This window comes from Opisthocomus hoazin, chromosome 3, assembly GCF_030867145.1.
Source record: "Opisthocomus hoazin isolate bOpiHoa1 chromosome 3, bOpiHoa1.hap1, whole genome shotgun sequence".
Taxonomy (NCBI): Eukaryota; Metazoa; Chordata; class Aves; order Opisthocomiformes; family Opisthocomidae; genus Opisthocomus; species Opisthocomus hoazin.
Window position 1 is genome coordinate 41,625,300 of NC_134416.1, and position 25,818 is coordinate 41,651,117.

At 43.2% G+C, this 25,818-nt stretch overlaps 1 protein-coding gene across 2 annotated transcripts in view; it reads left to right on the forward strand.

Annotated features, from left to right (window-relative positions):
* Nucleotides 1–545: 545 nt before the first annotated feature.
* Nucleotides 546–25,818, forward strand: part of CYP7B1 (cytochrome P450 family 7 subfamily B member 1) — a 126,793-nt gene continuing 101,520 nt past the window's right edge. Inside the window, exon 1 of one of the 2 annotated variants that reach the window (XM_075416068.1) lies at nt 546–748. In XM_075416068.1, the coding sequence (XP_075272183.1) occupies nt 654–748 (95 nt within the window). In that variant the 5' untranslated portion in view covers nt 546–653. Of the gene's footprint in view, nt 749–1,396; nt 1,562–25,818 lie in introns of those variants that run through there. The other variant, XM_075416071.1, reaches the window with a different exon arrangement.

The following is a 25,818-nucleotide window of genomic DNA, read 5'->3' on the forward strand; positions in this document are numbered from 1 at the left end:
CTCCCTAACTCGCATGGTGGGAGGACTGGACCCAGCTTCTTCTCACGCACCGCGCCAAGAGCCAAACCTCCACTGTCTGTTACCGCATTCACCCTACCTCGGGTGAAGTTTTATGAAGCTGCGGGGTGTTGTGTCGGTTTCTAAGCCGGGGACAGATGCCGGGTGTTCCCACCAAAGCCAAGCGGAGGACCAAGCGCTGCCGGAGCCACCGCCCGCCCAAACCCAGCAGCGCCGGGGACGCGCCACCGCCGCTCCGCCGCCCGCGGCCGGGCCTGCGGGGCACCAAGCCCCTCCCGCGCTGCTTCCCGGCGCGGTGGGGCGGCCCCGGGACCCCTCTCCCCGGCCTCCGTCCGGGCTCCTCTCGGCGCCTTTCCCCGCAGGCCGGGGCTTTCCCCTCCGCCGCCGGGAGGCCGCGGGGGCGGGCGGGCGCGACCCTCCCCGCGCCCAGCGCTCCCCGGGGAGGAGCCGGCCGGGTCGCACCGGTCCCGTTCGCCAAGTCCGGCTCCGAGCAGCCAAACCCAGCCCCCCGGGCTCGGGGTGGGCGGGGAGGACCGGCCGGGCGCCTTCTCCTGCGGGGAGCGGGAGGACGGGCGAAACTTTCCTTCCCCGGCGGCGGCCAGGCACCAGCGGCCGCCGAGGCGGGCTCTGCCGGCATGGGCCCCGACGCGCTGCCGCTCGGCACATACGGCGGGGCGGCCGCCGCCGCCCTGCTCCTCTGGGCCGTCTGCGTGCTCTGCAGGAGGAAAAGGTACCGGAGCGGCGGGGGGCGGCCGCCACCGCATTCCTTCGCGGCCGCGCCGGGGGAGCGGGGCTCCGAGGCGGGCGCCGCGCATTGGGCCGCGCTTCCCTCCGCCCGCCCCCCCGCGCCGGGAAGCCCTATCAGCGCCCGCCGCCGCCGCCATCCAGCCGGGCCGGGGGCGGCGGGGCCTCAGGGGGGTGTCTGCCCGCGGCCCCCCCGCTGCGGCTGGGGCGAGCGCGGGGGCCGAGGGGCCCCGGGCGGCCGCTGCGGCTCGGCGGGGAGAGCCGGGGCTCTGCCCGGCGGCACGGGGGGGGACACCGCCGGCCGCACGTGGGTGCCTGGTCTCGCCTTCCGCGGGTGCGTGGAGGTCCGTGCGCCGAGGGGAGGGTGCGCGGAGCGCGCAGGCTGGCCCCGGCGGCTCGGCGTGGGAGCAGAAGTGGCCCCGTAGGTTTGCCGAAAGCTCGAGCGTTGCCCTGGGGTGGGGCAGCGGACCCCGAGCGGCCCTGGCCAGCCTCCCCGCGGGCCTGACCTGCTGGTGCCGGGCGGCCAGCGGGCCGGGCCCGAGCAGCTGGCAGCGCCCCGAGCAGAGCCCCCGGAGCGCGGGCCGCGGGCGGTCCGGCCGCTCCCGGCAGCGCCTCGCACGGTGTTGCCTTCGGCGGGTTTCAGCCACACGGTCTAAAGCTTGTGGGAAGGTCACGCGTGTTTGGGGACACTTTAAATGGAAGTTTCAGGTTTGGGGGGAGGCGGAAAGAAGAACTGCCTGGAACTGCTCTTTCTGTTGCTGAACGACACCTGTTCATTTGTAGGCTGACCTTTTCCCAGGTATTTTTGACTTGTGTTGCCAATGCTTGATGCCGTTCAGTGTCTGTTCCCCAGCTGATAGATAAATGTGAAGGCTTGGTGGAGGAGGAGTGGAGAAGGGGAAGAATCAGTATTCACTGCATTGTTTGCTTATTTTTTTTAATTTGTGTAATGAAATGCGTAGCAAATATTCTAAATAGTAAACAGTTACTTTTCCTAATCATTAAACGTTGTTTTTGGAAGGTGTAGACATACAAATGCAAAAAAGAAATTGCAGTATTAGACTCTAGGAAAGAGTCAGAAAGTCAGTCTGGCAGTGTTTCTACTGATAACCATAACTTTGGGACCATGTATGGAATGAATCAGATAACAGAGAAAAACACTGAAAGTTTTTGTTTTGATCCCAAAAGGCATCTGGTCACTGACTGTAAACAGGGATGGATTATTCCTGTGATGTCTGTTTTGGAACCATTATTAATGTGATTGGAGTTGGAGAGCCCAGTCTGTGCCTTGAGTGGAAGACATCCGTCCCAATGTTCAAGTGGGGTCGTCCTGTAAGACAGACTACTTGACAGAGGACCTTGGGATGTGGCTTCTTGTTTCAGCTCAGCTCACCAAACGGATAGCTGCTGTTTGACTGGTCACTTCTCCTTCCGGTTGCTTATCTGACCCCCTGTGAGCTGGGTCTGGGAGGTAAACCAGCAAAAAACTACTTACTTTTTTTGATAGATTTAACATTCTGCAACTTTAGCTCCCTAAAGGAAGTCAGTACAGAAAACAAAAGGGGAGCAGTGAGGACATGGTCAGGCCGAATGGGATTGGGTGTCATTTTAGGGTTAGAAGCTGTTCTGATGACTCTGCCATATTATAAAATTGTGCCTGTGATTAGTAGAAATTTTGGTAGAATTGTAATGGGCTGAATTTTTGAAAATGGGAACAAGTAAAGCTCTTGCTGTAAAGTTTTTAGCCACATGTGAGTTGTAGGCAAAAAGGATCAAAGAACCCATTTTGAGTTATTTTCATAACCCTCGTAGCTGTAGAGCTTTTGAAGTCAGCTCTGTAGAGTCTGTATGGACATTTGTGCCACAACAGAGTGATACTATACAGGAGACCTCAGCAAGAAGTCACACTGTCTTGCCCAAAACACCAGACTGCTGTTTGATTAATAAACTACTACTTTGAATCCCATGCTGCTTCTCAAAGAAGTGTACAAAGCACCAGTGTGCAAGCAGCTGGAAATAAAAAGTGGAAAACCCCATGAACCTCCGTGTGGTACAGTCCTCGATATAAGCTGCTGGTGTAGAAGTGAAGAAAAGAAATTGTGCGTGGTCTTGCGAGATGCCTGGCAGCAGCTTGGCAGCCTTCAGCAGCCATTTCTGATCTGCTGGAAGAAAAGCCATGCTAAGGGTGCAGAGGAGTAAAAAATAGGGATAAGGCTTAGTTCATGCTCTTTAGATTTGGTGTAAATTTGTGATCTCGCCTTGCTTATCTGACCCTTATCTGTTTATCCATGCCCATGTGTCCCCCATGTGTCCTCCACGCGTCAGATTTCTTCTTTCCCTTTCTTCTGTTTGAACCTAACAAACCCAGCAGCAGGTGGGGCTGCCCCCCTCAGGAATCCACAAAAACCTTTTGGGAACCTGTTGACATAGGGGCCGTTGGCAAACTACTGGGTAAATAAATGCCAAAGTCAAGGTTGTACTCTTGACCTTGGATCATACTCATTTGGACAGAAATGGGAACAATTCTGGTTTTGTAGAGCTTGCCCATGATAGAAAAAATGTTGCTACTTCACCTATGCATGTGTTTTTATAGGATCTAATATGTTGCCCTAATATTTGTATGCTTGTCGCAGTGTGCAAACTCTGTATAAGGGAATTGTTGTGTTTAAGGTACCAAGATAAACTTCACAAGAATAATTAAATTTAACATCTTAACCACAACTATGCGTGGGTTCCATCAGAATAGCAACAGTAGTCAAATGTGTGTATATATAAATGGAAAGTTTAAGTGAGTAAATATACCTTACTAAGTGCTAATGTGCTCTTCAGAGTTCAGTGAGTTTGTTTTGCTGGATGATGCCTCTGTCCTGCTCGACTGCGACGAAGCGCAACCACCTACGTGGCTCTGAGTTACGTGTCCAGGAGCACAACAAGGGTTTGTGTGTCCCAGAGAACTCTCCAAATCCCTCTCTGATGTTCCTTAAGCAGATGTTGCAGGATTTCTCCTTTCTTGGTGTGAGGTGCTTCTGCTTTGTTTCCTCTTGGGTTGAATGCTTATTACTGGAGAAAAGATTTTGTCAGGAGAGGTGTTGTATTGACTTAATCTTGCTTTTTTATGTAGTGGAGGTGGTGTAATCTGGCATTACGAGATTTCAGGGTGAGTTCAGTACAGGTTTTCTTATTAAAGTATGTAGATCTACTCTTTGGAGGCAGCAAAGAAAGGAAGAGGAATTTCCTTTTGTATAAATGTTTATCGTTTGAGTGCTGGTGGCAGTAATAACACAAAGGAAACTAATTGGAGTCTTTGTCAGGTTTCGTATCACAGATGGTGAAGAAACAGAAGTAGAACAAAAGTTTCCTTAATCACAGAAAATTTTATTTGGAGTAAAACTTCAATGTCATATGAGGCTTGGTGCCTTCTGCATGCTGCAGAAAGATCTCCCTTTTACTGGTTAATGAAGAAAAGCCTATCTAGGCTGTTTGCTGAGGAACATATTTTCTCGAGAGAGAATTTCTGCTGTGGCAAAGCACGATGACTTCCTGGCCTGGAGATTGTACAGATCATTCTCTTTTGTCTTCATAGAATGTCTAAGTCAGCCCCAGCTTTATCATTTTTTTTTTGTTTTCAAATTGTTTTTCCGCTAGCTGTGCAGAGTCTCACGGAGCGGCAGGTGAGATAGCAGGTCAGGCCAACTCCTGCTCATCTTCCAGCAGTAATGCTGCCCAAGTCAGGAAAGGGTCCTCGAGGCCAACAGGGGTTGGCTCCTGGTGCCTTCTGCAGGTGTGGTACTATTCCACTTTTTCTTGCTCAAATGGATGCTTACTTTTGGCTTCTAGTGTTTATTGCATGTCCATGACTAAAAATGATCCCTAATTGTAACCAGCAGTTTGGGGACAAGGCTGGGATGCTCTCTGCCTCCCTCCTTGCCGAGCAGACACTGCAAATTACCAGGAAGAGGAAGAGGCTCAGGCTGACCACAAATTAAAACCACCAGCTTTGGGGGAGCCGACAGTGGTGAGAAGTGGAACAAAGATTGTTGCGTCCATATTTATCCATTGAAATCGGATCCTGCAGTCCTGAGGTTTGCATCCCGAGGTTTGTCAGATAAAGAAGATACAGAGCCAACCTGGAAATACTCTTGATAGGTTTATGTCTGCTAGGAGAGTTATCGCGTGTCCTGTGTGAGCTATACCCATGAAGGGGTTTGTAAAAATTACTCCCTCAGCAGCTCTATAGGTTGGTAGGCTAGGTATTTTAATTATTATGAATGCGCTTCACAGTCAAGATTGCTTGCAAGGAACGATACCATATATGGCACATGTAACCTCCGTGGGTTTTACTGTACAGCATTATAGGAATTCCCATGCTGGGTTAGATGGGGCATGTACGTTCTAATATGTTATTTCTAATCAGTTTCTAATACTTAAGAACATGATATTAAAAAACCTTAAACAGTGTGATTGTAGATTAAAGTCAATATAAGAAGAATTACTTGATAAATTTCTCAGAAAGGATTTTGCTTTGGCCTGAGATTTAAAGTCTTGTTGGAGCGAAGTGTCTTTCAGTTTTCTCTTTTATTCTGTCCTCTAAAATACCTCCAGTATATGCAATCGCATTCATCTGAGATACTTTTCCAAAAAATTGCTCTCTTGAACCCAGATAGATATTGTTGAAAAGAATATAGATTTTGTCTTTGCCTTCAGGAACATCTTCTCCTTCTCTGTGACAAGCTGTGAGCTTGCTAACAGCTCTCTTACCAAGCGAATTGTAGTTCACGAGATGTCATCAGCCTGTCTTTTTTACCACTTCTGCTAATTTAGGCAATATGTTAAGGTAGTTTTCTGTTGGAAGGAACATCAGGAAGGACAGATAGAAGGATACCAGAAAAATCTGGCCTCTCCCTGCTTACCTTGACTTTCTACAGAGGCCTTTTTCTCCATCCTTCTGGTTGGAGTTCTAGGGAGTGCATGTGTTTTTGTTACTTCATGTTGTGAGATGTCATTGTCCACTCTTACTGCGCTCTGAAAAGATTAAGACTGAAGACTGAAACTGTTTAAGGCAGAAAAGTAACAGTTCTCTTTCTTAAGTAGCCTTAAAAACCTTTCTTTCTCATCACCATGCTTGGGTTTTCTATCAACTGTTCACTGCTGTGCCAAGATGTGGTGGAAGCGTATTTCTCTGCTTGCTGCTTCTGGTAAGAATTTAGTGAAGGTCGAATAAAACAAAGTAAGCAAAACCATAGCCTTCTCAAGATGTATAAGACTCCGTTCACTGGCTTTTAGGTTCTCTTACAGAGCTAATAGACCTGGAGAGCCATTACCTTGTGGATCCTGCACAGCAGCGTGTCTCAAGACTGGTTTTTCTTATTTTTTTTCCAGTGCTGCTTCTCATCCTTCTGATATGTAGTCTGGGTACCATGTACATGTTGGGTTCTGCTTCCTACCAAGACTTTGAAGATGACACTGAAGATGACACCTCTTTTAGCAGATAACGAACTTTACCAATAATCTATGATTTACAGTATTCTTTGCTTAAGGTACACTGCCACCTAGCAACAGTTTCCCTTCCCTCCCAGTTTTCTTGACCTACTTTGTCAGGGGTTGTTCAGCTTTAGTTTGTACCTGGTCTGGTCTTGATTAGCATCCAGAACCCATAAGTAGATGCCATCCTGGTAAATGTTTGTGTGTGTGGGGTAGAGATATTTTTAACGGCAAAAAGAACTGCTAGCTTCAGGTTTCTCACTGAAATACAACGGGTTTTACTTTTACAGTGTTCTTTCCTTCCAGTGTTTTTGTAAAAGATACCTGTAATCTTTTTCTTAATTTTTTTTTTCTTTATTCCTTCAAGTGCTTGGTTTTGCTTGCTTCAGTTCATTATTGTTTGAAGGAAATAAAGGGTGGAAATTGCTTTTAGCTCTTTTTATTAGTCCAGTGCAACATTAAGCATGGAACATCTACCTACAGCACTGTGCAGAAATGCACATAGCTTACAGAAAGTACCGAGTGATTAACCCTTCTGTTCCTCCTCGAAGTTGATAGTGCTAAAGGTACAAATAAGGAAAACCCAAGCAAATATAGACTGCTTCAAAAATTAGTTTCATGCTACTACTATATTTAGAGGTGGAAAGCATGCTAGTTGGCAAATCTTAGCTGAAACGTTGCATATAAAGGCTGGTGTGGGCAAAGCTTATCTTGCAGGAGATATTAAGTACTTCTCCTTTAAGCATGATAGTGAAATCTGCCACCTAATGTGTTTTGGACCTTGGTGATACAACTAGAGAGCTCCACTGACAGGCGACCACAGGGCAGACTGGAGTCCCGACCCACAGAGCTACCTGGGCCTCCGGCTCCCCCAGCAAGGAGAGGCTTCAGCGGGATGCAGGGTATTGGATGTTTCCCAGGCTTGCAGTCCTGCCTGCAGACTCTGCCTCGGTTCCCCAGCTGTAAATTGGAGGTCAGTGTGGTCGCCTCTTGATTTACGGACAACGCAGCCGAATGCTTCACAGGGCACTCAGTTCTCAGAGAAGATGAAAAAAATTCTTCCATGGTATAACCGCTCAACATGTGCTGAGGAGCTGTTGCCTGCCCATTCCCTTTCTCCTGTATGCTGAAGTACAAATTCTAGTTACTGTTTTAAGCCAGAAATGCCACATTTTATCACAGTATTCAGCTAAGCTGTTGGATCACGTCAGCCACTTCAGTGTTTTGCTCAGCTGTGGGAATTACAGTGCCATATAAAATCGTTTGGGATTTTTTTCAGTCAAGTATTTTGATTAAGAAGTTGGGCAGAGCTTGTTCTAGTATAGTAATGTAACTGTTCTTGGTACTCCATCTACTCACTGATTTAACTTGGTGCCTAGTGGTGCCAGGGAGTGGGGGAAATAGAGAAGCAAAATGAAACAGCAGAAGTGCAATGTTAATACACTATATAAAGTTAAGGAAAATCTCACATTTAAGTTGGCAGTCTTTTTTATCCACGTTTTACAGAGCTACTTGGTAGTGGAGCCAGGGTTGGAACTCGTTTTCCTGACTTCTAGTTTTGTGCTTTAACTTGCTGTCTTTCCTTTCCAACACACTTACCATATACGACATTATAGCTGTCTGGTAAACTAACTTTTTCAACCATGAGGCAGATTTTGAATTCTGATTTAAAACTTCAGTAGTGCTCCTTTTCTTTCCCCGCCATTTACTTATCCTTCTACAAGATGCGTGTAGGTTTTCAGGCTAATATCCATTTGCACGCCGTCTGGGAGAATTTTGGCTGACTGAGAGTCCCATAAAACAAAAGTTTCCTCTTTACAAACCACATGGAGCTTGGCTGTAGATATTCAGTTCCTTTCTCTACAAACTGTTTATAATGGTGCCAGATTCTTCTGTTTCTTCTCCTTGTTTGGCACATGTCAGGAAAAAAAATCTTGGCTCTCGTATAGAACATATCTTGTTTCCTCTTAACTGCTTGTACTTTCTATTCGTAATTCAAATCAGCAGAAAAATGCTATGGTTGTTCTTCTCGTGATTTAATCTTGTAGTTTCCTAAGCAATATTCAAATGTTCTTAAAAAAATGTTCTCCCTTCCCTCATACTGCAGCCCTGACAGTAGGAGGTTCTAGTTGAATGCAATGGATGCGTTCCTGTTGATCTGGGAGAGTATTGCGTGGTGTCCTGACAGGGTGGCCTGCTCAAGCCCTGTGGAGGCACACGGAGGAAGAACAGACGAGCAAAGTGAAGCTAAAATGGGATGATAGAGGAGTGTCCTCTCCATCACACGGCTGTCCCTTTTGGACGCTGCAGTGAAAACCCAGTTTGCAACACTGGACATTGCAGGCTCATGTCCGTAGCGGGGAGCTGAAGAAGCATCTCCCTCCTGGTCCATGGCATCCCAGGGACCTGTCGGAAAGCCTGTGCACATTTGTGACAAGCTGCTCGTGTTGCTTGCTGACAGCCTCACTCTGCACCCGTGGAGTTCTTGGTTGTACGAGTCAATCCGCTGCTGATGGCTAAGACAGCGTGCAGCACTGCTAAGCGTGACTGCCTGTCTGGTTCCTTGAGGGTCCCCAGGAAAATCAGCAAACCTCTTGGTGGCCTCACCTCAGTTCCTTGCTTCTCAGAAGGTCCCTCCCCAGGTTTTTCTTGAGTGGTCATTACAAATTCTTAGGTCGCTTGCCTTGCCTAAAAGATTGAACAAAATGGGAATTTTTGAATGATATGTTGAAAAAATGATCATAGAAAATTGCCACATTTTCATTACTTTTTAAAGTGACATTGTATTTAGAAAAAAATGATGGTCTGATTTCCACTCTGTGTCAGAATGCAAAAGTTTTGCGATTATTAGCTCTGGCAATAATTACTTTAAAGAAGCGAAAAACAAAGCTAAAAGAAACCTGTATATTCCCTAACAGGAGAAACTACTGCTGTTAAAGCACAGTAGAGAGAATTTATGGGAGAATTGGTGATTAAAATGAAGTTGCTGAGAAGTCAGTATTTCGGTCTTTTTGTACTCTTTCTTTCCCTTTGTACGCATGCCAGCAGAAGGGTGGATTTGCCCCTTTGTCACGGTGTAAAACCGTAGTCTCTGAAGACTGCAGAGGGATGGCCTCCAACCTTCTAGTAGGGCCCCAAAGAAAATCAAAAGTATTTTCAGGCACTCTCATTTAGTCTAGTTAACAAAAGCAGGATGCTTACTGAAGGAATGACAGTTGCTGGTATCGCTTCACGGAGAATTTGAGTGATTGCCACAATTGGTCCGCTCAGCTGATGCAGCCATAGCGTTTGGTCATCGCTTCCCTAGCTGGGAAGCACTGCTCCATATTTTCTTCTTCAGTGCTGGCATGGTGTTTCAGGTTACAATAGCTCCTCTTCAGAGCTTCTGGTGTGTGAGAGATCATCGTGGTACTAGTTCTCTCCAGCTGGTTTTTCAGCGTGAGAGGCTTTGGGAGTCACATTTGGGAAGCTTCTCTGAAAACAGCTCAAACAGTGGATTGATGACAAGGTATATTTTTTTTCCTTCAGTTCTTCAGGAATTGATCTGTGATATCTACTCATCTCAGACTTACACTTCATTAAGACAGAAACAGCCTCTCTGGAAGGTTTGCTGTTGTTTCAGTAGGCACCAGTATTTGTAAAATGTTTCCAGTGGGCTGTGTTTCTTCCTTAGAAAACTTCTGCTGTTGCGTTTTATGGAATTTTTTCAATTTTTTAAAAAGATTTTCAGATGTCTAGGTTAGTTTTCAGCATGATAACTGTTTTGCTTAAATAGCAAATTTCCAGGCCCTACAGCTGAGGGCGAGGCACGTTGCCAGAGCCCGCGCTGCAATGCTCGTGTGTGATTCCCATTTAAAAAGGAGCAGCTGTGTAGCTGTGCGGGAAGTGGAAGTGTCTCTCAGTTCAGGAGTCATCCAAGAACCAACTGTAAAACACAGCGAACCCACAGAATTGATATTCAGGCAAAACGGGGAGGAAAAATTAAAGTACTGGCAGGGCAGGCTTGTACCTTGTGCTCTTTTTAACCCTAAATACGTGCCTGAAAGATTCTGATTCAGCAGTGGTAGGACTTAGATGTGTGTGTCTGATGGTGAAATTAAGCTTACGGTGCAGGACAGTACACAGAAGATGTCTGGGCTTTTCAGAAACAGTTGCCAGCAGAGCATATGTGACTGATGGAGATTCACGGCCAGGCCCTGAAGTGCAGCAGGTCCGGTTCAGAGCCGCGGCGCCTTCTGAGGACCAGAGGAGGGAAATCTGAAGTTTGTGTCCTAGTGATTTGCACATAATATCCTTTAAAGCCGGGTTAAATTACCTGTTGCTGCTAAGGAGTGACACAGAATTGTTCACAGCAGGACAGGAGAATTTCCCTGTCTATGTCAGTGTTCTGTGGCTTGGGGAACAGCTGTTTGTGCAATGTCTGGTTTGTCGTTGAGCAGACAGCTGAATTTCTGGCATTGCTGCTTTAAGATACAAAAATGATAATTAAGCTTCAAAGAAATCTTGCATATGTGAATGAGTCAGAATTTTGTTTTTTCTGTAAGCTGTTTAGTTTCTTGCATCCTATGTAGTGAAAACGCTGCTAGATCCTACTTGATATTACCACGTCAGGAGAGAAGGGATTTTTTGCATAACCTGTGGACTTCCTCAGATAGAACCACATCAGCTGTAGTAAATTTAGAGCCTTAAAAACCTGTTGTTATGAAGATTTTAAAATAAAACTGTGCATGCCACTCCTATTTCCTCTGCAGTGGTAAGAAGCTAGAATAGAAAATGCTGAGATCTGTTGGGCTCAAAAGAAGGTTCAGGCTTCCTGGCTTTGTGATCTCATTTACAGAAGTAGGACATACCTTTGTGTTTCACCCTCAGGAACAGATGTCCAGTAAAGCACCGTTGCTGTGACCCATCCAGTCTTCTCTCCTGCATAGTCTAGGCTGTTGCAGTGTCTCCTGCGTCAGCTATATTAAATTGTGCTTGAACACAACTGTGCTTGAAATTGTGTGTGGAAAGATGTCCTGCCCTTGCTTGACTTTTTCCTTTGAGTGATAAGGAGTCCAGTGTTTGTCCCGTAGGTTGTTCTTACCATTCTGTCTTCACCTTAAGAAAGGGGGGGTGAAGTGAGTCTCACTAGTAGATGCATATATCCTTTTAAACATTGAAAAGACTTAATTAAAAGTGATGAAAGATAGCCTAAGATAGCATCCAGAACTAACAGACAAGGCCGTCTCCTGTTCAAAGCTTTGAATACTGCTATTGCGAATAAATACCTGCTCAAAGGTGCTGGCGAGCTCATCTGACACATCTTTAATCGTGCCTTGATGGCAAGTAAGTATGGACTGAAGCAACTTGCTCTCTATCCTTTCTCCTCACCCCAAGAACATTTGGGTGGACCAGTGTAGGTGTACTGCCTGCTGCTGCTCTGTAATCTGCATTGCATGCTTGCTTGCTTGTTTTGGGAAAAAGAAGAGCAGCCAGGTTTTTTTAACCAAGGCTATAAAAAAACAGATTATTCAGATGGGACCAGATGAACCAATGCTTCATTTTTTCACTTAGACATTAAAAAAATCTTGTTTGTTTTGTTTTGCATGCTATTTCAGTGTATCTTGTTATTAATAATACCTCTGAGACTATTGTTTAGGAGCCAGGCATATGTGTGATCTCATGCCTCCAAATTGGGTTTCAGCAGTTCAGAAACTCAAATACACTGTACAATAGAAACGTGAGGGATAAAGCAACTTAAACTCTAGTGATAAGGTTCATTTAATTAAAATGAAAGCCCAGCAAAATTTTTCTTGTAATTGTTTTCAGCACAAATATAATGTGCTGATTTGGAATGTCACGTGGTTTCTGTCATCAGACCATGTGAAAAAAAAAACAACACAGTACACTTATAGTTGTAACTTTGTAGGTGATTGGCAGTGTTAGGAATGTCCTCTGGAGATACAGTTTTGGTCCCTCAGTAATCGGTGAATTAAAGACTTCACACTGGGCTCAGTCTTCAGTGAGGGACTGCAATATGGGAGATGGAAGGAAGACGGAAATCCCCGTGTGTGCTATGATAATGGTGACTTCCAAAGTGAAGGCTGCCCTCGGATTCCCATGTGTGCACGACGTCGCTGTCGCCCACAGCTTTTCTCAGTGGGCAGGACCCAAGGCTCTGGGTGACAAAATCCCTGCTGTTACCACCCATGGCCATTTGTACCTCTGGTACCCTGTTTAGTCCCAGGCACATTGATCAGATACAGCTACAGATTCAGCCCTGCTGTATCAGATGGTTCTTTTTCCTTTTTGTGGCAAACATCAAATCATTTCCTTAAAGACAGCAAGGTACTGGAAAGTCTTTCCTGCTCACGGCAGTCAGTTGATTTCTTGAGACAGTGGAAGGGACGGATCAGTAAATTGTCTGCCAAAGTATGAATTTTACTGCAAGCCAGGACAGAATAGGGACATCTGTCATTTTCCAAGGTTGGGCTGGTCCAAGCAGCCTCAATAAACATAACTTTTTGTGCTGAATTTCTCAAAACTGCTGTGTATATGGAAAGCAACCAACACAGTTGGATTCTGTAATATAAATAAGGTCCTTGGGCCATACTGTAATTCAGCTCATAATCAGTATAACCTGGTTGTAGAGTATGGCTGGTGGGTAATGCTAGATTTATGTCAGTAAAAGATAAAGTCTGTATTTATCACTTTTTACTCTTTCAGCAGGCTTTGTATTTTGAATTATCCCTTTTTCCACTAGGTATTAGAGTGCTTTTTTTTTTCTGATTTCTCAATTAGCTTTTTTACTGTTCACAGAATTCACTGCACTGTATAGGAACTGTCCTCACGAATTCCCATTGCTCTGCTCAGGGGGTAAGCTAGGCTAATGAGACCCTTCTTTGTTTCATTTGAGTGGGTTTTGCTAATTGCTTTTATCACACTGGAACCTGTAAGGGGATTTTCCATAGACAAAATGACAATAAAAAAATGAAGCGCTTTTGTTGTTAAGTCACCTGGCAATTCCGCCTGGATCTTCAACATAGCTGTCAGCAGATGTGAGTGACTCCTTAACTTCCAGTGCCTCTAATTGCCCTTTATTTCCCCTCTGTTCTCCTTGTGTGGGATTTATTTCTCAATTGATGGGATGAAACCCAAAAGCAGGTTGTGATGGAGTGCATCTCCAGTCAGCAGTAGGGAGAATGAAAGAGCAGATTAGGATGGTCAGCCTGCAGCAGGAAGAGAAATTTCATCCTGCCTCCTGCCCTGTCCTATGGTTGCAGCTGATCTCTCCCCATCCCATGAGGATTCATCCTCGTATCATCCCTTCCTTACAGCTCAGCTCATGCGGGGAGCCTGCAGCTTCTGCAAACTGAAGGGGCTGGGACTTCAACAGTTTGTCCTTGCGAAAGGCTCACGTTCCCCCAGTTATCCATTTGTATCCATTTTTTTCCCCAAGTCTTGCTCAGTATACTGATCATCAACCTACGTGCTCTCCTTTCCCCAGCATCATATAATTATTTTCGTAATGAGTATGCTATTATGTTTTATGAACTTCCTAAGAAAAAAAGATTGAATGAATTTCAAGCCTCAAGAATCAGATGGCAGCTGTTGGTCAAACATACCTAGGAGTGGACAGCCTCTATGCGTTCCAGGTAGACCTGTGCTCTGGCTTTTTGAAGAAAATTTACAATGAATCCTAATGGAGTTTACTGAACCATTGAATTTGTAATTATTTATGTTTATGAATTACACTAGGTTTATGTTAAATTAAGATATATTGGGATTTTTTTTCTCTAGCTTGAAGCTTTGCCCTTGAGGTATGCTGTAGTCCCTTCAACTTGGTTAGGAGTAGCTTGAAAGCTTCTTACCTTTCCTGCAACACTTGCCTTCTACAGGACTCCCTCCTTCACCCAGGGAAGGGATTAGAGCCGTCACTATTCTCTTCATTTATATAATTCTGTCATTGCCCTGACACCAGCGTAATCTTCTTGACTGGCTGATCAAACTGATTTTCAACAGTTTTAGACAGAGTAAAAAATTAGTGCATTTAAGTCTTGCTTTATTTTTCTGGCAGTTTCTCTGTCATTCAGTCTAGTATTTTCATTATCTCAGGTCCCTTTTGTTTTTACTTTGCTTATCTTTCTCCCTATAAAATATCTACTACAGCTGGCATTTTCTAACCTTTAGGCCTCAAATTCTCCTAATCTCATATTAAAGCAGTCAACCAGTGATAACAGACCCTTATCAGACTTTGTATTATTGTATTATTGCCCCCTCCCTGGAAGTGTTCAAGGCCAGGTTGGATGGAGCTCTGAGCAACCCGGTCTAGTGGAAGGTGTCCCTGCTCATGGCAGGGGGCTTGGAACGAGATGATCTTTAAGGTCCCTTCCAACCCTTATTATTCTGTGATTCTATGATTCTGTTGCAATGTTTGACATAACTTTTGGGCTTACTTCAGACAGTTGAAGTTTTCCATTAATTTCTGCAATCCCAGGATTTTACCTTAGGTATTTGCTCACACCATAGAGCTTCTGTGGTGCCTGCAGCTTTGTCATACAGCCAAATGAAATAATCTCTTCTGTAAGTTGTGCATGTAGATTGAGTGTTTTTGTGATTCGTAACACATGAGGAACAACTGATATACTTTTGCATAAGAAAAACTGTTCACAATCACAGCAAATCCTGTTGCTTTCGGCTTTTGAAAAGGGAGTAGAGCTCTGGTTTGTGGTCCTGCTTATACCAAGAAACGGTTTTGGATTTTGTAGCAGAAGGAGGTTTGCATTTTTACTTGGCAGGATGAAAATACACAGTAGTTAAGGGTGTTTTTGGGAGAGTGACCGTCACTGTATGTCTCAATGATGTTTTAAACACCCACAAAGTTTTGCCGGCCTGGCCGCATTAGACGGCATTGTGATCGTCCCTCTTCTCACCAGCGTGCTGGCAGAAGTCCCCCGGCAGCAGCAGTAGTACATGAGGGGCAGGGAGGATTGCCGTGGTAGCTCTTTCTGGTTGAGGAGCCAGCTCAGTGCGTCTGTTCAAGGCATGTTTGCTCACATGGCATTCACTGACAAGTAGGGCAGATGAGGCCGTATGGGAAGGAGTGTCAGTCTTGATGCTAAAGACGTGCAGCCTGACCATACATGAGTTCTTTGCTTCTGCTGGACCTCACCTTCACCGTCTCACCATCTTTACATGGTGCCTTACATCACCATCTGAAGGATAATAGCAAGTTTAGTTAGGGTTCATAAGAATTCCCTTATGTTGCGATTCAGTGAACTCCTGAAGCAATGGCTTCCTATTAAGCCTTTGAATACCTTCCGATTTCAGGGGGACTTGAGCTTCTAGTTGAGCAGAGGCTCAGGTTTTTTGACAGATCATCACTTTCTTGCCAAGGCAGATGCGACTTTCTGGTTTGATGGTATGATACAGAATATACAGTAGTATTTCCTCGCCTTAGTGCCACTAATTCCTGGGGCGGTGGGGGGGGAAGTGTGGTACTAATTTTATACTTTGAACAGAATTTCAAAGCTCCATTTTGGTACAGATAAAATTCCTTTATTCATTGGTTCTTGAGGAGTTTACAATTCAGTATCTGGAATGCAGTTTTAATTGACGAAAGTTCTTGGAGGATAAGGCCACTTCTTGTTGGTAACTGTTGTTGTTTACAAATAGAGCTTTCACTTCCATCCAAATACACATACTGGTTCACAGCTTAAAAGGCTGGGGCTGGTTCTGGGTTTCCATTCATTTGCAGTATTACTTATACTTGAATTGTATGGATTGCATAGAAGTATAATGGCTGCATGGCCCTGAGCATGAGGCAATTTTTTTTTTCATGTTCCCAACACTGTGTAGCAGTGACTTGTCTCAGACTTCTTTCTGGGTCTGTAATGCTAGCCGCTGCGTGTAGCTAACCAGTGTTGGCACATTTACTGTCCTCTGCTACAACCCACCCCTTATTTTTAGTTCCATAAACTGGCACGCTTGTGCTTAACCACAGCTGCTGACGAGTCCGATCTGATGTTTTCCACTGGGATATTAACCTTTTCAGAGCAATCTGAAGCTTATTCTCCTTTCATAAAAACGATGAGGGGGTATAATTCTATGGAGTTATATAAAGCAAAAGTGCTCAGTTTCAGTGGTTGAGAAGGCTGAAGCTTTTAGAGCCTTTGTTCATTTGTAAGCAGTAAGATGCAGAACAAGGACTTCTGTCTCCCAGCTGTGGACCACACAGGATGTGAATTTTCTGTAATCATGATGACAAAACTAATCACATAGTTGCTAAAAGTGGCCAAGTGGCTTTTGGGCCACAAAGATTTTGTGATATTATAGTATTTTTCATTTGTTTTGGGCGTCTGGAAACTGAGGTAGCACTTCTTTAACAAAATCCATCCCGAGTTTGTGAGCAAGTCATCCTGTGAGAGGTTCTTCTGGTAGCCTTCAGCTGCACAGAGCTGGCTGCAGTTTGTTATCACTGAATTTTTAAGAATTTCTTCTGGTCACTTTAGTACAAGATAGTTCCTTCTAGTACGAAAAAAAATGTGTTGTGCATAGTAAAAATAATGGGCTTTTTCTGTTGTGAAATGTTCCTTCCCACAGAAACCAGCTGTGAGGGGAGAAGGAAGAGAGACGGGGAAATCCCACTGTACACTCTGGGTATGAGACAGGACCCAGTACCTGGGGAATGATCCTTGTCCTACCCTGCAGACAGAGTCATATTGAACTTAAGTAATTTTTTTTCAAAATAAAGGACGTTTGCCTCATCAGCTACCGTATTATGCCATTGCAGTCACAAAGAGTATAAGTCGTCTTCTCTGTTTTTTTCTTACCATCCAGAGTATCACTTCTCTTAATCCTGATGTTCAATCCTGAACTGGGAGCGTCTACTTTGACTTTAAAATCATTCCTTTTTCAGCTAGGCAGTTTTTCCTAAGTTAACGAGGACCGTAAGCAAATGGACAGATAGTTCCCGGGTGTGTAATGGAAAAGGTGTAGTGTAGGTAGTTTAATTGGGGTATGATAGGTGGTAAAACTTTCGGAAACAGACCTCATAAGAAGAGAATGGTAGACTGGAAATCCCAACCATCCTCTGATTACTGCCAGATTCAAACGTTCCTGCAATCTTAGCATACTAATTAGCTGCAACTGATACATTATGGATGCTTGTAAATAAGTAATTTTCCTTTAACTCTGATTTAACTTCTGAAGATACTATTTTAGATGCTTCTTTTGATGTAAGCTTTGCATTCATTTAGCTATGCTGTTTGGTGTCAAAAATAAACTTAGATAAATTGATAAGCATTTCATGATATGTATCTTTTAAATAATATCAATACATGGGACTTGTCAGCCTACAGCTTTATGGCAATGGGTATCTTTTAAAAGAAAAATATCTCCTTTTTTCCTTAAAACTGATTTATGTTCGTTGCCATTTTCTTTAGTGTCAATTACCATTTATCAGCAAGTCAGGCACTTGGGAGATCTTTGGGTGAAACTGGAAGCAAAGCCCAACTCCTACAAAATGAGTTTGTTTCTTATTAATGTGTTGAAATTAATGTGTTTTTTGAATTCACGTCTGATCTTCTGAGCTTGCATTTTTCCCTTTCCTTTTTTTTAAAAAAAAAAAAAACCCACAAAAAAGTGTTAGAGGAACCAAACTGTTACCAGTCCTTGGCTTTCTTTAGATTTGTGGTTTGTCTCCCCAGCGTGACTGTGCTGCTGCAGCTATGGCAGTGCTGGAAGCCTGCTGTATGTGTCCTGTCTTGATGATCTCTAAATCATGTCGTCTCTGGTTGAGTGTGCTGCTGCCTGGTACCACTAGGTCATCTTCGCTCTGTGCCTGCAGCAATGGAGCTGTATCGGGGCTCAAATCGCTGTTATTTCAACAAGACGTCACTGAAATAAAAATGCTGAGTGTTTGCCGCTAAAGTTCATGGAAAAAATAACTTTATTATTGCAGTCATATAATGTTGTCAGAAACTTTAATCTCTTTTTACAGGCTGATTAGTCAAGAGTTCAGCGAGAAGTTAGTCCAGACTTGGGATTCCTGGTCTGGGTCATCTACCATGCTTCTCTGCTTTATGTGTGACAGCACCTGGCATACACCTCTCACTAGAAAGCACAGCTAGTTCCTCACACTTGTGGTAGTGCCAGAAGGGTTGTGAGGATCCAGCCTGGTTTTTATGTCCTTTGCACCGTTTTCAAACTGATGGACTTTGCTGACTTCACTCAAGTCACCCATGTACAGCAGGGATTCGGATGATGCCCAGTGTATCTGGCTCCTGCAGAGGAGGGATAGCCTCCCTTGCTCAACAGGGAGCATCCTAGTATATGAGGAGGCTCTGTCCATTTTTTCCGAATAATTAGAAAATTAGCTGGGTGCAACTCATGTTCAGTTATGTAGGGTCACTTTGATTTTCTCATGAATGAAAAGTAAAGGCTTTCTCATAAGCAGGAATAACAGAAGATGGTTGATGTAGTATTAAGAACATAGTCATTTTATCATGGCTTATTAAAAGTGGTGACTGCAATAATTAATACATTTTCAAAGTAAGAAAGAATATGGAACAAAGACGTTCAGGCAACTTGTTTGTAATTCCCCTGAATGTACTCTGCCTCGCAAAAATTACTGCAAGAAGTTGATAAGTCTTTTCTGCTCCACAAAATCAAAATGAAATTGCTTTCTGTTTTTCAACCTGGTGCTTCTGCCAGATTTGTTATGTTGGGAACATGATGTGGTGTAAAAGGCATCTGTAACCTCAGGCTCTCAGGAAAAGGCCCATGTTTTATACATTATTCTCTTCTCTTCGATGGATACCTTCTAGGAAATATCTTTGTTAGTTGTTCTTTTTTCCAGTACAGAAATACTGCCTCAACATGTTCCGTGCTGAAATGTCAGCGTTGTGCTGTTGTGTAGGTGGTAGTATGTATTATACACAGTTTTCAAAACCTGAATAATCAGTGATGTGCATGACTTTGCCAGGGAAAACAAATGGCTGTGTCATTTTGATTTTTGGTATATCAAGAAGATGTAACCTATAAAAGTTAATTAGCATTCTTCCAGAAGGGGATTGTTTAACTAACATCTTTATTTCCATCTTTTCAATTTTGTCAGAAGTTGGAGGGGAGTGTTTTATTCAGTTGCTAATATATACCCATAGATTTGCAGAGTATTTCACGGAGTTCTAGCTACCATGCATCTGTCCTTCATTTCAGCAAATGGCTAGATTTTCCGCTCATTTGAACAACCGCTTAGATCCACTGAAAATTTTTATTCTGTTTTTCATGTAAGCTTTTACATAGTTTTTATAAATAAAATTCCTTGATCCTGAGGGTGTTCCTATTATCTGTCAAAATGAGATTTTGCCAGTGATTTTAACAGGAGGAAGCCTGCCATTGTCGTCGAAATCCAGACTGTCTGCATCGCTGTCGCTGCAGGGAGTTAATGGATCTCCACCTTTCATGGGTTTGGTTCTCTGGTAGGCTCAGTTCTTCCCATTCAACCTGGGTATTGCTGACATTTAGGTGCACAAAAGTTTCCAGTGTGAAACAAAACTGAAGTTTAAGCACCCATAATACTGAATTAAGTAATTTCACTTTATTTTTCTGTATAACCCTGCAATTCATTAGCCTTCCTCAACCACTTTAGAAACTAACTGATAGAAGACGTAGCTATTTGCGCACCAGCATTACTTACCTGTGCTAAGGTAAGTCCTAAAAATTAGAGAACAGGCTTCTCATATGCTAACTGGTTTGATAAACTCTGTCTTGACTGAGGTCTTCCCAAGGTTGAAAAATCAAAGAGGAGTAACATTGTCCTTTCATAGTAAAATTATATTGGTAGCTTTACAAATATTCTAGGAGGTGAGGTTTTTATTCTGGATATTAATTCTGGATGTTAATATTTAAAGAAAGTGCTTAAGAAAAAGCAATCAGAAAAAGCCTAATTTTTATTTTAATGAAGCCTTTATAGAAAAGATAATCCTCAGAGGATGGATTTTGAAGCCTGCTAAGCCTGCTGAGATACACTTGCTGTGTACCAGATCTTTCCTTAAATGTCGAAGTTGAGATGATCGAGTGGATAACTTGGCTTCTTTTCCACTTCTCTGTAAATGCACGTTTGAGACTTTGATTTGGGAGTCAGCTTTGGTATTGTGTTTCTAAGCAGAATAATGAAGTGCTTGGTGTCCTTTAATGCAAACCCTGGGTGGTGGCTAGAACTCGTGCAGAGACTTCAGCATCATAACTGCCTGCGAAACTGCCTCTCCTCCTTCCTTAACTGAACTGCAGGGACTAGGAGGTTCCTGGAGCTGGGTGAAAAAGTGATCAGGAGCAAATCTTTGAAAGATAATGGGATTGATTAGTCACAATGAGGGAGAAATGAACAAAGGTGGGCGCCGTGGCAGGGGGAGGGACTCAGGGCAAAGTAATTTGAGAATTAATGGTAGATAGAGGGCTATTCCTTCCAGGTTACTGTAGCTGAGAAGATGTTTCTGTGCTGCCTTGTTATGCTTAGGCCTGTTTTGAGCATGATCTGTTTGATTTTGTCATCTCTTTGATTATAAATCCAAGAGCCTGTGAATGCATCTACTCTGGGCCTTTGCTTGAAGGGGGCTTTAGCGTTTCACTTGGCGGTGCTATGCCAACGTGTCTTTGGAGAGTGTGCATCTTCCAGGCCATCCCCCTGGCTTTCCTGGCAGCCAGTTCCTTTTGTTCCTCATCATGGTGTTTAAAATACCACATTTATAACCAGAGTTCATCGTTTCTGTGTCGCTGGTGGTTATTATGTGTTTCTCCTCTAAGATGAAAGCCTGCTAAGGCTCAATTTTTTCACTTACGACTTAAGTGAGTTTTTGCATGCGTCTTCATTTACCTGTGTGGTGGTTGATTCCCTTCCCTCTTTAGAGATGGTGTCTTCATAAGAGGTTTTTTTGGGCTAAAATCTTATTTATGTCCAACAGCTGGAATTCAGACCCCCCGTAGGCTGATTACTAATATCCTTGCTGGTATTTCCAAGGCAATATGCTTTCTTACAAAGTTCAGTTTTCCTTCTTTTCTGAATTTCCACTGTTTCTGATATGCTTGTTCTCTCATCTCTCATCTTTAGTTCTACCAACCCCATTACCGTGTTTTGAATTTTTCACTGTGAAGGCTCCAATTGTCCTTACTCATTTGTAACAATCTTATTGACTCAGGGGTTGAGAGAGGTTGTTACAGAGGATTGTTAAACACAAAAGAGAATACCCATTAGAAGTAAAAGGTGGAAAATATAATCTTTAAAGGTAATACTATATATTTTTCATTATATCCCTTCCTGTCCTTAGTTTTTATTAGTAAACGTTGTTTTCAGTTCTTTACTGACCCAAGTTGTATAGTTTTCCAACCTTTGGCACTTTGGCTAATAGAAATCTAAGTCCCTTAAATAATTGTAATCTCATTCGTATTTTCTCTTTCTAATTCTGCCCTCACGAGTCACAATTACTAGGCTTTCCTGTAGCATTTGGAAACTGTGTTCTTTGAAGCTGTTGACTTTGGAACTGTCCATGTTGGACATAATCCAGGACGTGATTACTGATTATTGCAATAGCAGCTTCCAGCCCAAAGATTTATTTCATCTATGCATGTCTGCATAGTTCCTCTTTCTTGAACATGGTGTCTCCAGTGTTGATAAGAGGTGGAAACTCTAATGGTGTTTCCTGACTGTCTGCCTGGCACCCAAAGAGAAGCCTCTCAGCAAAATAATTTTATTTCACGTACTGGATAGGTGTGTGAGGACGAGCGCATCCCTAAAGTGTGAGAAGAGCTTTACTAATGATGCACAGTTTCTTTATCACCCCTTCATCCCCAAACCATTTGAGTACAGAGCTGCAGCTATGAAACTACAGTGAAACTGGGCAATACCGTAGCTTTTTTGGGCCACGGGGTCTGCAAACCATCCACAACCGTGAGCCTCCACCCCTCGGTGCTTCCGATGTAGGGTCCAGCAGGAAGAGCTGAGGCTTGAGAACGCAGCTGGGCAGCCAGGGCACGAAGCAAGCACAGGGACAGCCTTCAGAAGCTCTCAGACGGGTTAGCAGCTGTCCTGCCAATTGCCAGAACTGCTCTGAGTCCAGCGGGTTCCCCTGCTCTGCACTGCCCTGCAGCCTCATTGATCTGAAATGGCAGGTGTAGTTCTTGCAAGTGAGACTGCTTTGCTATTGAGACTGTGTTAATGTGTGTCATTTAACCACTTATTTCAAGCTCTTTTGAACTTTCGGCTCTTAGGAGTAGATGACATTGTAAGAATACTCAAAACAGGTCACTGACAGGTTTGGGTTTTTCTCTGCTGTCTCCATACTGTACTATGATAATGCCAGATATGCTATAATAGGAACAATTCTCAGGCAAATTCAGTAATTTCATTTAAGATCTTAAATGATGTGGAGATTTGGTGAGGAAGGGAGTGAAAGGCTGTTTCCAAGGTCTGCAACTGGGAAGAGTTCTTCCTCTCGAGAACGGTGAAACCAGGTGGAAGGATGGGGAGCGTCCCAGTGCCAGGACAGCCAGGCCAGAAGAGCTGTGGGATGGGCTAGCATCAGTTCTTTGTGGGCATGGATGGGTTAATAAACGTTTGAACAGTAGCAAAGTTGGAAAATACTGTCCCGTATGCACAAGCATCTTGTGGAGGTGGGGTAGAGTTTTGTGCGTGGGCCTGGGAGAGGTAGGAGGATCTGGAGATGGGGGAGGGAGGGGAAGATGAACACCTCAGTCCTTGGTGTCAGGCTTCCTACAGGCCTGGGTTCTCCAAAAGTACTTTGGAAAAGCTCTAACGCAGACAAATGTTTGTGTGGTGAAGGCACAGAGAATGGACGGGAAGATGTCTTCAAAGGCTGGAGAAGATTTGTGTTCAGTTTAGTATCCTGTTCCTAAAATTGTGAATTATGAAGGGAAAAAGCGCAGTAGCAGATAACTAAAAGGAGGTCATGGTTGCTTTTGTATTAATATAGAATATGTTTAAACTTTCTTTTTTCTCTAGACACGTTTTCACATTCTGGTTTATCATCATGTCAGAGCATAAGATGAGATCTTGCTGAATTTGAGGCTAAACCAAGAACTATCAAGATCATTTCACAGAGGAAAAGAGTATTTTCAACAAAACAGTGAAGACTTTTCTGGGCTAAATGTTCTGTCTTACCTAGTTAATGACCTCACATAGAAAAAACCCCAAAAGTTCACATTTCCTTTGATAAATAGAAAAAATTATTATATCTACCTAAATAAATATTCAGTACAGTATTTCATACAATTCATAATGTCATTTTACTTCAAATAATGATGAAAAACAAGGAAATAATATATATGTATATTAATGGCAAATGACATGAGCTTCCCTTTAAAAAGTTCTCTTGGAAGAAGCAACAGACTTCATCCCTTCCAGTACTGACAGAACTGGAGCTATTGCTCTATATAAAAATTATAAGTGACTATCAAATAAGTCTATCTGAATTAACTGCAGGGAATTAATTCCAAGAGAAAGGGTTAAGATGTCATTATTACAATAATTACAAGTCCTGGAAAAAGAAACATCACTAAGTGAGAAAGTAAGTGTTGCATTCAGTTCAAGCTCTCTTTCGGGGTTTGTGTTTCTTTTTCTGAAACTATTCTGCACTTTAATTGTGTAGCTCTTACTTCTGTATTTTAGTGTGAGGACAAAACCCATACCTTCCACAATGAGCCCCTACTGTAATAAGAATTACAGAAATGTGCAATAGTGTCTTTATACTTCTATAGAAGTGTAACATGTATTTTTATCTACCTATATATATAATATTTAAAACTAGTCCTTTCTCTCTTGTCAGTGTGCTGTGCCATATGGTGCCGAGCAACATGCCAGATGATAAAAATATTCCTAGAACATATGATATCATCAGTCAATTCAAGAGGGGTGAAACTTCTTGACCAAAGCATTTGTGGCTTTGATACATTTTCCTAGGTGTAAAGTGTATATTTTGAAATGATGAAGTGTGTCCAAGAGGTCTCCTTCTATGCAAATTCTAAAATACAGCTTAAAACATTTTGCTTGTTAAAAAAGGTTGAAACTAAAGAAATTTTGTTATAACAAAGGAATTCATGGCAAAGTAGCAGTTCTTTTCATAAGAAGAAGTGATTCACCTTCTTCCTTTCAATATATATCGCTGATAGCTGCTCTGGTGTTGGAACTGCGCCATGAGGAATAGCATCTCTCCGTCTCTCTTCTCCGCTCGCAGAGAAGATGGAATATAGTGCTTGGTCAGAGGATGTGCATGTTTAGTGCAGACAGCTATCTGCACATGCTTGGGAAAAGACCGCATGTGCCCAGAAAAAAAGAACAAAAAAAAGGCAGTGTGAAGTATTATGCTTTCCACCAGAGTAACTTCAGTTACGCTGGGTTTTTCTTACTTTATTTTGAGCATGTTTCTTGTTTCTATCTGTTTGCAGCAAACACCAAAAAACCAGAAAATTAAGTGTTTTCTAGTGGCAGGGTGACTTGTGGTCAAGTGGCCTGCTCCAGGCAAACTGTGGGTGTTTCTTCAGAAAATATCACAAGGATGCTAGAAAGTCAAATAGATGAGAGACTTCATGAGAGCTGGAGGGACAACGCTGCAGGAAAAGTGGCCTTTGCGATGGGGTTAGCAATATACACTGTAAATAACAAACTTAGAATCTAGAAGCGCCTCACAGTCGGTGTCTGTAGCTGCCTGACAGTTCTCTGTTCATTTGTGTCTTTGTCATGGGAGGAATATTAAGGAGAAAAGCCTAGACTTTGAGTTAGGACCTAGAAATTTTGCTAATTGATTCAACAGGATCCAACAAGATCATCCTCATGTCACCGGACTCTTCCTTCCTGCTTGTCTTTATTCACGTGTTTCCTTATAGAGCTCGTGTTTTACCTGACAGTCTCCTTAGTGTCAGGTCTGGTGTTCCTGGCTCAGTGTTTTTTAGACTCACCTTAAAACTCAAGCACATATTGCAATGTTCTTGTTCTGTATTCACTGTTTACAGTTTTCCAGTGCTTAAGTCATCCTCGCTTCCCCTCCCCTAAGATATCTGTTAGGGCTTCGACCTATTTGTTTGTCGTCAAGAGTTACCTTCAAGAATTTCTGAATATCCCAGGATAGACACGTCAGTTATATAAAACATGGTTTAAGAGATAGTGTCTGGTATGATTGTTATGATCTGATTTATGGAATGAATGAATTAACCGAGGCTGAATGAAAAGTGACATTCAGAAGTATGGTTAAAAACCTGTGTTGCCCATTGCTCATGCTTAAACCTCTGATGTTACAGTCCCACTAATTCTCCAGTCATCCATTAAGTTCTCAAAGAGGTCGGATGTGTATTTATAACTAAAAGCATGAAAAAATGTATATGTAAGCAAGAAAATAAAGGAAGAGGGGGTTTTTTGCACAATGTGGAGAGAGAAAAAGGTGTGCAAAGTAAAATGTATAAAACAGGGAGCAAAGTATAAATGCTGTTATAGATTACTATCTCTATACCAGCATGTATGCTGTTGAAGTAATGGAAAAAATGCAGTCCTAACTTCCAGCTTATACTTTCCACACTTTCCTTGTTATG